Source organism: Chelmon rostratus, chromosome 12, assembly GCF_017976325.1.
Source record: "Chelmon rostratus isolate fCheRos1 chromosome 12, fCheRos1.pri, whole genome shotgun sequence".
NCBI lineage: Eukaryota > Metazoa > Chordata > Actinopteri > Chaetodontiformes > Chaetodontidae > Chelmon > Chelmon rostratus.
In genome coordinates, this window is record NC_055669.1 from 10946748 (window position 1) to 10959773 (window position 13026).

General features: G+C 43.1%; 1 protein-coding gene across 1 annotated transcript in view; it reads right to left on the reverse strand.

Annotated features, from left to right (window-relative positions):
* Window positions 1-322: 322 nt before the first annotated feature.
* epha4b (eph receptor A4b) overlaps window positions 323-13026 on the reverse strand; it is a 79659-nt gene continuing 66955 nt past the window's right edge. Inside the window, exons 14-19 of the mRNA XM_041949871.1 lie at window positions 9708-9769; window positions 6526-6735; window positions 4177-4326; window positions 3833-4026; window positions 1810-1950; window positions 323-1591 (exon numbers count right to left, since the gene is read on the reverse strand). Coding sequence (XP_041805805.1) covers window positions 1492-1591; window positions 1810-1950; window positions 3833-4026; window positions 4177-4326; window positions 6526-6735; window positions 9708-9769 — 857 coding nt within the window. The 3' untranslated portion in view covers window positions 323-1491. The remainder of the gene's footprint in view (window positions 1592-1809; window positions 1951-3832; window positions 4027-4176; window positions 4327-6525; window positions 6736-9707; window positions 9770-13026) is intronic.

Genomic DNA, 13026 nt, shown 5'->3' on the forward strand with positions numbered 1-13026 from the left:
CTTTTTGCTGTAAACATTGTTTTGTAAATTGACCTTATGGGTATTGGTTTGAAACTAGTGGTGCTTGGAATAGGCCGGCTTGAGCGATAACAAGAAAGTGAGACAGTACAAGACATCTTTTTTTAAGTGAATTTTAACCTCTTGTGGTGGCACAGCTGAAAATCAACACTGCTCCATTTCATCAAGCAGACTATTTGGACACAACACTGTAAATACTGTAACTGGCCTTGTGTTACCAACCAGCCTTGACAGCTGACTAAAGGAAAGAGTATAGGGAGAATGGTGGTCTTTTGCCCAGATGAACACTTCAAGGTTACTGTACATGGCACAACACTGGAAAAACAAGTTACACGTTCTTAACAGTGTCAACTCTATCATGACCTTGGCAATAACCTTTGCTCTACACAAAACACTATAACTTTCTTAACACACCTGAAACATGGGAAGGCAAACTCTTGGGCTGAAATATTCTGAACAACATCACTGTAACTGCTGAATAGGAGATGTTGTTTGGAATAGACAGTCAGTTATGGAAGAGTAAAAATGTCTGTGCGAACTGCACATTCAGCAGTTTCAGCTGTTTTCTTTGCACTCACATCTTTAGTGCAAGCAGACGAGGAAACGTGCATTGGGTCTAGTTGCTAAATGTGTCTGAGAGCAGTCGCTAGGGAAGCCCTTGTCCTGGTCAAATACACTATTTAAATGAATCACTTCCATCCTACATAAGCTAGCAAAATCTACATCCCTCTCTATCTCTAAAGGTCCAGGTTTTCTGTTTCCCTCACCCCACACATTCATGTCATTCAGGATCTGGCTCATTCAGTAGCCTTCTGCATACAGAGAGCAATGGAATGGGCCATACACGTACTAGGTAATAACTCCTGTTAAGGTTTAGCGATATAACCCTCACCACCAATACAAACGTTAGGTCCATCTCTACGGTTGTGGGACACACAGCCCATATAAACATATATCTACACATATACATATCTTCTGACCCTTTTAAACTCTTCAAGGTGAAAACTCAGAACACAAACAAAATGACAGTAAAAACCAACTGTACACCTCACAGACAGTGATGATAATTATATTCTAATTTGTTTTTGTTTGTTTTTTTTTTGTCACTTATTAAAAATCTTTTTTTCTTCTTTCATTGAGCTGATATGATGTGAAATGGTCTGCGATGCTCTAGATGTGGCCTTGTAGTTGGACGTGTCTCTCTCTGTTGCTCCATAATGGTGGTGGTGTTGCGGCCAGACACCAGGGTGCTGGGAGTGCTAAAGCCGGTAGTGCCCATCAAAGATGGGAAGAATGGTGAAACTGCGAGAGGGTGGAGGAGTCAAGCGTCCATGTTGTCTCCATCTCAGTGTGTCTCAAAAATCAATGGAGGCCCGAGCACAGAGTATCCATTCCAACTCCATTTCAGTGAGGAAACTCTTCGCAGGAGTGTCCGTTTTGGCTCTGTCTCACCGTGTGTTTATCTGGAAACTGTTATACTTGGACGTGCGTCCCCTGGGTCTGCAGGCTCTGCGCACTGGACAAAATCTTCTTCTGGTGGCCGGCCAGAGTCACACCCATCTTGGCCAATTCACTACAAGGAAGACAGGAAAAAGATGCAAACAGAAATATTATTTATTAATGACAGTTTCTGAGAAAAACATCTGCATTGTGCTTCAAATGCCAAGCAGCTGCTGAGGTTTCATGTCCAACATACTTGCGTAAATCCCCTTCTTTAATTTTCAAATGACACAAATGTAATATTTTACTGACAGTGTTGAAAGTGCTTCATTTAACACTAGCTGTCTGTACCTGACACTGATGTAGAGGACTGAGTCCAAGCTGACATATCCAGCACTGGAGAAGTTCTCCTTATACTGGCCCATCTTGATGGCCTCCAACCACTCATCCACTGTGTTCACACTGAACTCTGGAGTGGACGCGTCCTCCCTGCTGGGATACAAAGCACAATCAGGGTTTCATGTGTCCTTAATCGGAATTTTAGGCCTTATAGGTCTTTCTCTGTTATGATTGGAGACCTCTCATCCTCCTGTGCCCCCCTCTCTTGTGGCGTCCCTCAGGGTTCCATTCTCGGCCCTCTTCTTTTTACCCTTTATCTACTGCCTCTTGGAAAGATCATTTCCACTCGTAATCTTCACTTTCACTGTTATGCTGATGACATTCAGGTTTACCTCCAGATTATCCCCAATGCTCCAGCTGTACTGAATTCCCTCTTCAAGTGCCTAGAAGGCATCGACCGATGGTTGACTCAAAATTTTCTGCACTTGAACCAGTCTAAAATGGAATGTATTGTCTTTGGTACCTCTGATGTATGTGAAAATGTGATTAGTAACTGCGATTCTTCTTCCTTTGCCTCTCTTCTTAAACCTGCTGTAAGGAACTTGGGAGTTATTTTGGACCCTGGTCTATGTTTTGACCAGCTTTTTAAATCACATCTTAAAACTCATTTATTTAGACTGGCTTTTAATATTGTGTAGCTTTTACCCTTTGATATGCATTTTACTGTTGTGTTTTTTTTTCTGTATCTTTTGTAATTTCTCTGTATAGCACTTTGATCTTCTGTCTGATGTTGTATTATATTATTATTATTATACGCCTTAAAAACTAACATGAAACCAATAACCATTAATGCAAACTGTGCAGCCCGGTCAGAATTTCTCAGAGGACACCCAGTTAATGTGCTCACTATGTGCTGTGTGGGCGAATGTGGCCTCTCCTCCCATCAAAAAAATAGCTGCTTCTAGTGGTAATCAGTAAAAATTGTTCTTGTTATCGTTAACGATTTTCCTTCATACCCTTCATACTTTATTTGCCAGTATGGATGTGACAGGTCTTAAATTGCATTCATGAAGTTCTTAAAAAGCCTGAAATTTGACTTGTTGAAACGTGCAGAAAGCCTGACAGCTCGATGACATTCTGTCCTGTGGAGTGGCCAGATAACGTTTCTGACTGGTGCTGATGTCACTTATTTGTCCGTCCAACAGTTCTTAAGGTTAACTCTTGTTAGGGCATTCATAGTAGTAAAAGCTGTCGGCAGCACACTTGAAGAGGCAGTTAATGCTCGCCCATGGTTTTGGATTTGTTTTTGGACAGAATAGCTTTAATTCTGCAACAACCACAGCATGACAGACTCAAATCCACTGTGAAAAGAAAACTTAAACCCTAAACTTTAAAACTAGCCATTAGTGGGTTAGTATGATTAATGATTGGTCCTCTTGCTGCCCTGTTCGCTGGCTTCCTAAACTTACTGAATACCTTGCATATACGGGAGTAAATGCAACTGCACTTAGATACAGTGATTTACCGTCATAGCCAATCAGATCCTTTTCAGTTGTGCTGGAATTTGTTGCTCTTCTCTATAGACTGTATTCTGTTTGAAAGGGACTGAGACATATTCTGTTGCACACTCGGAATGCTGGTTCTAAACATCAGATAAATGCCTGAAATATAAAAATGTAAATGTAAAAATAATGACATTCTAAGGATACGTGCAATACGACTGGGGAGGCGAGGAGATTATTAACTGAACTGAGACTATGGATATGCCAAACCACAACCTTACATTCGTACATTTTCACTGGCAAACATTACTTTGCTGAGAACAGATAAGAATGTGATTTACTGAAATGACATTTCCTACTTTGCACAATTTTCAAAACTGACAAAGTAGATTTACAATGTAGATTTGAGGCAGTGATTATGTCCTCAACGCATGGACCGTCCTTTAATCTAATCCAGGTATCTCAAGACTACATGTGTGTGTCAGGGAATGTGTGGATTTCACAGCTCTAATTTATAGCTTTCTCCCACTGACCATGCTGAGCTGTTGGCCAGCTCTCTGAGGCTGGCTGGGTTTCTGATGAGCTTGTCCAGGATTGTGACAATCTGTCCAAACTTTGGCCTGTCGCTGCGTCCCTTCTCCCAGCAGTCCAGCATGAGCTGGTGCAACACCACAGGACAGTCCATCGGTGCAGGAAGACGGTAGCCCTCGTCTATTGCTTTGATCACCTAGGGGAGAGAGGGTAAAATATCATGTTTTGGATCGATACTTAGAGGGGGAAATAAAAATGTCCTGGAAAATTCAGTTTCATAGCTGAGAAGTGCTCTGAGGATTGAGGTAAAAGTAAATGTGACATGATGTCTGTGTTTGTGACTCACATCCTGGTTGGACATCTCCCAGTAGGGCCTCTCTCCGTATGAAATCACCTCCCACATGACGATGCCGTAACTCCACACGTCGCTGGCTGAGGTGAACTTTCTGTAGGCTATGGCCTCTGGAGCCGTCCACCTGATGGGGATCTTCCCTCCCTGGAGATGGTTCACAACACAGTCAGCACATATTTGGCATCCTGAATATGTTGCCCTGAACTTGATGTTTTATCCCGTCTGTAACGGTGCAAATATTTAGAGGTTGCTTTATTAATACGTTTGTGGCTAAGCGCCGTAATAAATCAAGAGCAGAGCTGACAAAACAAATTAGAAGATGGTGGCTGCAGAGAAGCTGGCTGCCTTTAAGAACACAGCAGGTGAGCTTACACACCAACTTAAGAAAACAGCACCCCTCTCTAATGTGCTCGCAACATGCAGTACTTTTGCTCCTGTTTATTCTTGGACTTTTTTTTGCTGTTGATTTCTTTTTTCTTCTTCCGTTCTGCCTTTGTTGTTGATGCACGGATCAAAAGGCTTCCATAAAGCCCACTGTATAGACATGGTAGACAGGATGATACCCCCCAGCCTCTCTCTCTCACTCTGTCTAACACAAACACACACACACACTGTACCTCTATAGGGCTCGGTTCAGCTTTTTAACATGCGGCAGCTGCCTCTGCACCACCTAGCATTCCCCATCTCTGCTTGGTCAAAGTCAAATAAAAGACAAAGCTGCCAAGTCACTCGGCACTGTACTTTTGTTTCCAGCACCCCCTGTCCACCCCTACCCCATCCTCTTTTTTTCTCTTAACTGCTCTCACTGGATCCTTCCCCTGCCGTCTCTTATTTTCTCTCTCTCTTAGCCTCCCTCATCTCACTCTTATTTGATATCCTCCCTCTCTGTGTCTCTCCCCCCATCTCTGCCTCGGCCTCTCCCTGCCCCCCCCCACCCTCAATGCCTGCAGCTCTCCATCTAGGTCTCCTGACATCAGTGGGAGTGTGTGTGTGATTGCAATAGAGCAGTCAGCGGCTGATACACTCCTCCCAGGGCAATGCTAATGCCATATTAAAAATAACATCCCCAACACTTCCTATGAATATGAATAATGCCATCTCCTTGTGGGCATTTTAGATGAGTTACTCCGCAGTGGTTTAACTCACTGACGTTTGAGTTTCTTCATTCTCTCTGTGCTCTGTGAGAGGATGGTGTTGTTACCAAAGACTTCTTTGATTTGACTATATATAGGCAAAAACATGAAGGGGGGAGGAGTTTGCGTGGGTGCATTTAATTTTGTGAAGAGTATACATTAATGTCATCACTTGTGCGTTATGACCTCATACAAAACTTCCACTGTTTAGAAAACCTGTTTCTTTGTCATTAAAGAAACATTTTATATATTATATCCTGGCTGTTGCCATGGTTGTCAGGTCTGTGTGTAGTATGTCTACCTGATGGCCTGCTTAGACAGTTATTTTCTCTCATTGCTATATTAGAATTTAGAAAGTAAGTAAAGGTAGTAAAAGTTAAGAAAGTAGCGACATGTTTTCATCATTCTCGTCTCTGTAACTTGTTAAAGTTCTATCAAATGACGGTAAATAAAGGTGGTTGACACGTTGCTACTTCCTCACAAAATCAAGCAAAAATATCTGGATCCAGGCACTGCCATCTTGCACTGGTGATGTCATTTGCGCAGTAGTGGTCGGGGGGGATTGAGCTGTAGTATTGAGGCGAGGGTTAGACATTACTCACCCATTAACTAATTAAAACCAAACATACCAGAAAAATTAACACTTGAACATATATCAGTGTGATAAGACCTACCTAAAATTACATAAAAACACCTCTGATGTGTATTTTGATTTTTTAGTTTGGCTTATTTACCATCCGCTAACACGGAGGGGGTGGGATTTATGGCCTATGCTGCATCCAGCCACCAGGGGGCGATGTTTTTGAGGAGCTGTCCAGCTTTATATACAGTCATTGGTTATATACAATTTAGAAGCAATTTACCTCAAAGATCTGCTTTTCCCACATTTGTTCGAAGTAATTTACATTGTTCTGTTTCCCAAGGAAATCAAAACAAGCGTGAATGGTTCACTCTTGGTTTTCACTCCACCATGTCAGGGAAAATTTGCATAAACTTTCTCAACTTCTCCATATTGTACCTTTTGGCCAACATTTGACTGTTGAATCGCAGGGGCATTGCCAAAACATCACTTGAAGGTTGCAGGTTTGAAAATGTTTTTATGTGTGTTGGGTCAATTTGGACTTACACTGTGGAGGTCATTTGGTGGAAGAACTGTAACTGGAGACAACATTTATTTAAGACAGCTGCAGCCTGTGAGTGTATGTCTTACCCTTGTAGTGTAGGCGGCCTCTGGGTCGTCCTCCAGAACCCGACTCAGGCCAAAGTCAGACACTTTACAGACCAAGTTGCTGTTGACCAGGATGTTTCGAGCTGCCAGGTCTCTGTGAATGTAGCTCATGTCTGACAGGTACTTCATACCTGAGGCGATGCCACGCAGCATGCCAACCAGCTGGATCACTGTGAACTGGCCGTCGTGTTTCTGGAAGGAGAGACAAGGAGACAGCGCTGAGTGTAAATGCTGCAGCAGGGTGGCGTAGTGATTAGGGCGGGGTCCTTCAACAACCTCAGCTGGGAGTGAAGGTTCAAGCCAGGATTCAAGCATCTGTAATGGCAGCAATCTGCACTTCTGAAGTGTCCCTTAGCAAGAATCCCTTCCGGCTCTTGCTAAGCCTGTGCTTTGACCTCTCTGTGGAGGGTGACAAGCAAAAGATGAATTTCTCCTCCCAGGGATCAATGGATGATCACAAAAAACTCCTACTTTCAGAGGATTGGATCTGACAGAGCAGACAAAATTTTCCTCTCTAACACTGACCGTGTGCCCAAGCAGAGCTCACTGGATTTCAGATTTGAGCTGTCTTTGGCAGAGAGCAGGCCTGTTGATCGATGACCGTCCAGCTCACCTTCCTCTGCCAATTATTTCTGCCCTGGGCCAACGGTCCCCGTTAAAAAGCCATCCATGTTATCAGTCACCCTCTCTCCTTTATATCATCCCTCCTTCCCTCTGACTCTTTGTCCTCTCCATCCATCTCTGTGTCTCCTCAGTCTCTGTCTCAGAGAGAGAAAGAACTCTGTATTACTTAGTTTCAGTCTCCATCTATCTATATCTTCCTTCATCTTTCTGCATCTGTGCACCCCCTCCCCTTACTCTATCGCTCTTTCTCTCTCTCTCCCTCGGCAGCTGTGGAGTAAGTTAATTAGCCGGTGGTTTTGTGAGATGCTGATTGATTGGACTGTCTAACAAACCTACAGACTTCCTCTATCAATCTGCCCACCACATTGTATTGCCAGGAAGGACGAGGGAAGGGTGGGCAGGGCAGGCAAAGCGAGTGGAGACAAATGCAGGGCACAGAGGTTAGACAAGGAGATGAAGGAGACAAATGAGAAAGGTGAAGATGGAAAATTAGACTTTTTTTGGCAACTTCTGGCATATTATTGAAGTTCTTGCTAGAAAACTGAAGGCGGAAATGTGATAAAGGAATGGATAGAAAGGCCACTGTAGGTAGAAACAAGGAGACTAAGAGAGGAAGAGCTTCTCTGACAGAACAGTGGTTTTGTGATTTCTGAGGGATGGCTGCTTAATAAATGGTCAGCGTAATTAAAGACACATATGGATGCCGGGAGCACGGATGAGTTGTAAACCCATAAAACTGATTCCGTAATTATATTGAGCCACCGCAGACACTCTTTATGACCCTCGTTACCATACATATTGAAATGCACAACATGCGTGCGTGTCTGTGTGTGTGTGTGTGTGTGCTTCAGGACACTATCTTTCTTAGCCATTTTTTATCTGTCAGATTTCATTCCATTTTGCTTCAGTGTTGCTGATGGGATTGGTGTCTATTTAGCGACGGGCCTATCATCACAGGCTTAATGGCTTTGGAGCACTGCAGTGATTTTACAGGCTGACAAACAACTCTGAATATGAATCGGGGGACTTTCAATGTGAGGCACGCTAGTGCTGCAACAAGCTATTCATCTGCGTGTATGCAAAACCCAGTTCAGGGCTCCTGAGCTAAATCAATCGTGCAGGTTTGCTACTTCTTTGCACATGTTTTGTATGAACAGGAATCATGAACCACACTATTATCAAAATGTACAACATCATATGCTTGTTTACTGCATCTGCAATTAAATAAAGATCCATACTTCTGTGTATATAATCAACTTCTTAAGAACTGCTTCAAAACCTTCCGCCGTGAGAAAATACATCCAGATTTTATAAATAAACTTAATGTATCTGCAGGTTTGTGGTATGTTTCCGAGGATGGCTTGAGGGATATTTAAAAACACCAATTCGTGTAATGACCTATCGCGGGACAGGCTCTTTTAACTCTTGTCGTAATGTCAATTTTAATTACAAAGCGAAACTTTCACAGCCTTCCTTTGATTTTTAAATCACTGATAAGATGTTCAGCAATAACCTTGACCAAAAGTCTGCTTTTCAGGACTTGCCTTTGTAATACTCAGCCATGGATTTACACTATGTTCTATCACTCTACTAACAATTTATTTAAAACCAGTCTCTATAATAAGTGTCCCTAGAAATACTTCTGGTGACTGTTTCTCTCTTCATTCATAGTAGAGATAATTTCTCTTAAATCTCAATTTTTCGGCATTTTGGAGGTGAATGTTATGTGAATGTTATTCTCAGTTGCCATCTTGACTCATAACAACCGTATTACTTCTGTGGTATTACCTCACATTTGAAATGTGAACTGTTCATTTTTGTATCCCGGCAGAGCAAATGTTGCACACAAAGCAATACACTTTCTTTGGTTTATTACCCATTTGTCAGCAGTCTGCTGCTGTTTTCTGCTCTGGGATATGGACACTAAGTGCATTTCATAAACCCAGTATCAAACATCATGTGATGAAAGTGTGGGGAGGCCATGCATCCATCTGAATGTGTCTGGTTTCCACGTCTCTCTCCATCTCACCACCACCATGTGTGTACTGTATATTGATGGCATGTTTCTCGCAGCTAATTAGTGATTTTCACTATTTTACCATCTGATCGGTCATTTAATCTCAACATTTCACCCCGTAGCACGTTATTCCATGTTCTATTCTTTTTATATGTTCTTTTTATATTGTGCACACTTTTAATATGGGGACTTCATATGAAACTGTGATTTAAAAACCTGTTTAGAGACTGTACTCTGCTGATTTTTAAGGATGCTTCTTAAGTCCTTGATCAACTAAATTTAAGTCCTTGGTGGACTTGAATTGAATTCACCAACTTGATGAAAGACAGATTCAATCAGGTTCCTTTTATATAATTTTAAAAGAATCTGCCCTCAAGTACATCAATTTGGGAGAATGAACTCCACAATTTCAAACACCTTACAGTTTGGACATCATTTTCCACATGGTCTTTATAAAAACTTGTGGCCCCGACCTTGGAGGAAGAGTGAGTGCCGTGTTCCTTCCAGCTGAGGCATGACTCACCTTGAGGAAAGTGTCCAGAGATCCGTTCTCCATGAACTCGGTTATGATCATCACTGGCTTACCTACGGAGGCACATAACAAGGCAGTTGTTAATGGAGCAGAGTTACGAGGAAGCAGGACACCAACTATAAAGAGTCTAGGACAGAGAAGTAGTGGAGTCCACAGCTGTGACCAGCCTTCCTCTCTGTCTCTCTCCAGGGATAACATGGCATGTCGTCATCAGTCACACTGACAGCTTCTAATCAGGCCTCTCCATAAACGCCAGGAGATAATTAGAATGGACCAATCCACCAGAATATGTGTGTGTGTTGGTGAGTGTGTGTGTGTATAAGGGGGCCTCCTGAGATCCCATGAATACTAATCAGCCTCAAGGGGGAAGGGGGGTTGTGGTTGGATCGCCGTGCACCTGCACCTGCATGAGTGTGTGTTTCTGTGCCTGTTTGTGTGATGGAGGGGTGGTTGAGTGACAGGCCCCGCGCACTATGGTCCCCTGCATGGCATCTGGTGGGGCTTACAAATGATTAACAAAGTACCTGCAATCACACACACACACACACACACACACCCGTGCACCAAAAACAGCAGTTGTCCTTGTTTCACAGGGCTCTCCCTGGGTACCACCTCCTACAGCTGAGCTTTGCCAATCACAAACACGCAACACGCAGTACGAATGATGTGTGTGTGTGGCTTGTAAACACACAGACTATGTCAGTTGTGATGAATAGGTCACATTTCCCCAATCAGACCTTGGAGATGCTGGGAAAAACCTGGGGGAGAGATAAAGGCAGCATGAGAGAGGGGGGAGAGAAACTAAAGGAGTGAAGACAGAGACTCATCTGTTTCTGGTTTCATTTCTAAAAATCCCCAAAACTTCTGCCAAAAGTCTGTGATTGTGACTATTTCTTTGCTGTTGTTAGTAATTAGTTGTTTCATTTCTTTGTCTGTACATCACTACTTTTTATGTATTTACTGAATATATTATTTACTCAAGTCATGTTTTTTGATCAAAATGCTAATAACGCTTAAATGAATTAAGAATTTAAATTGAAAATGAATTGAAAGAAAAAGTTAAACAGAGAAAGCCCTTCATGGAAAATAAACACAAAAGACTGAGGACTGTAAAGGAAAACATAAATTGAACAAAAGAGACTAAGGGTTAAAAGATATGAGAACGGAAAGAAAGATGGATTAGAGGAGGAAGGGAAAAAGGAGGAAGAGGAAAGGAGAGGAAGAGGAATGGAAAGAAGAAGAAAAGGAGGAGGAGGGGGTCAAAAGCTTGTCATGGAAAGGCAGCAACAACACCACTGAGGCCTACAGTGAGATTGTAGGTAAAGACAGCAATACATCACCTTAAATGAATTCACTATCTCACTGCAGCAAACACACACACGCATACACACAAACAGAGTCGCCTGGTCTCTGGCGGTGGTGTCTTCTTTGACAGTAACATTAGTCTCAGGGATAAAAGTGAAAGAGAATTGGATTTTCTTCTGCTGGGGGTGAGGACTGCTGGTCACATTTATCTCCACACGGGGCCTGTGTTGTGTGTGGTGTGTCGCTTAGTGTGTGTGTGTGTGTGTGTGTGTGTGTGTGAGAGAGAGCTGGTTTCAGGGCATGGCAAGTGGGGAGGGAGTGGCACGATGATGACCGCCTGATTTCATCTCTGATCAGAAGTGTGTGTTTTATGTGTGTGTGTTCTACACAGCAACAGATAAAACAGTTAATGCGATTGGTCCTGACAGAAAGGAGGTCTCACTCTTCACAGCCTCCACCTTTCTACATGCGCGTGTCTGCATGTGTGTGTTTGTGAGCATATGCTTAATTGTGTCTCCAATTATAGACCCTGTGAATTTGAATGCATGTATTTTATTCTGTGTGTATCCATACAGAACAGACAGACACATGCACATCTGAATGTCAGATTCTACAAAATCGACAGCCATGACATGGAAAAGAGCTTTAAAAACCTACATCTGAATACCAATTAAGGTCCACGGTGTAGGATGCGTTCAAGAGAAGCACAGTCGAACACATTCATCCTCGTGCGCCTGGCATGTACTTACACACACACCACTACTGTATCATTAGCCATCATCTGGACACCTGCCATACAGAATTATCCCTGCAACGCTGAAAGATAACAGAGGTTACCAATAAAACCGACCACACACACTCTCAATGTACATTAGCTTGTTCTCTCTCTTTGTCAGGTGCCAGGACAAACACACACACTCACACACACACACTCAACGATTCAGTGAATCCCTTTCACTTCTTGTTGCGACTTCATCGCATCTCCATCTCCATGTCAAACACACACACACACACACAAAGTGACAGGACGGAGCCTCTCCAGTGCAGCGTGGAGCTCCTCTCCGCCAAACATTCACGAGCACTCCACAATTTGCTTCTGAAAGCGCGTAATTAACTAATCACGTTCATATTCATTTGAATTTATTGCCTTTCATCGCCTTCAGAAATAACAGAGCCGTTCACTGAGCTAAAAACAACTCCCAGTGTATGGATGCGTGAGCGTGTGTGTGTGGATTGGGTATTGATGTTCTGCCAGGTGGAGTGTTATGGAATGGATCAGAGAGGGAGACTTTGCTCTTTTTTACAGCTCTTCATTAAGTAGAAAGTGTTGTCTCTGCTCTCCCCAGGACAGCCATTTAGGCCTCTTGTGAGAGCGTGTGTTGGTGTGTGTGGATGAAAGCGATAGAGACAACGTGTGTACAGCATATCTGGTGCATTACAGTGTGTTTCTGTATGTGCTGGTGTGAGTGTAAACGAAAGCGAAAGAGTCTGTATACATCTGGACAATCACATTACCAGTGGCTATCTGTGTGCGTGCGCTAGTGGGCCACATTACCGCATTATTGAATGAGACTGCCCAAGGTACAAACGAGAAAATGAAATAACTGCTGTATTGATTAATGTTAAGGGTCTGAACTAAGTGATACAATGCTTTTAACACAGGACAGATCTCTGTTCTGGGAAGCTCCATGTGAGGGTGCGGGGGTGCAGAGAAACAGACAGAAACTCAATAACCTTATCTCCACTCCTCTCTTCACCTCTCCTCCCCTCTCTTCACTTTCTCATCTCCTCTCATTTCCTCACGTTTGTCTCCTCACCATCTCTCCTCTCGTCTGCTCACCCCTCTTTTCCTCAAATCTCTTCGCACATCTTTTCCCCCTGTCGCCCTCATTTGTTCTCATGCCCCATCTTCTCTCATTTCCTCGCTCTCGTATCCTATCTCATCCACCCGCCTCCCCCACCCCCCTCGTCCCGCACCCTTCGTCACCTTTTCTCTACATTCCCC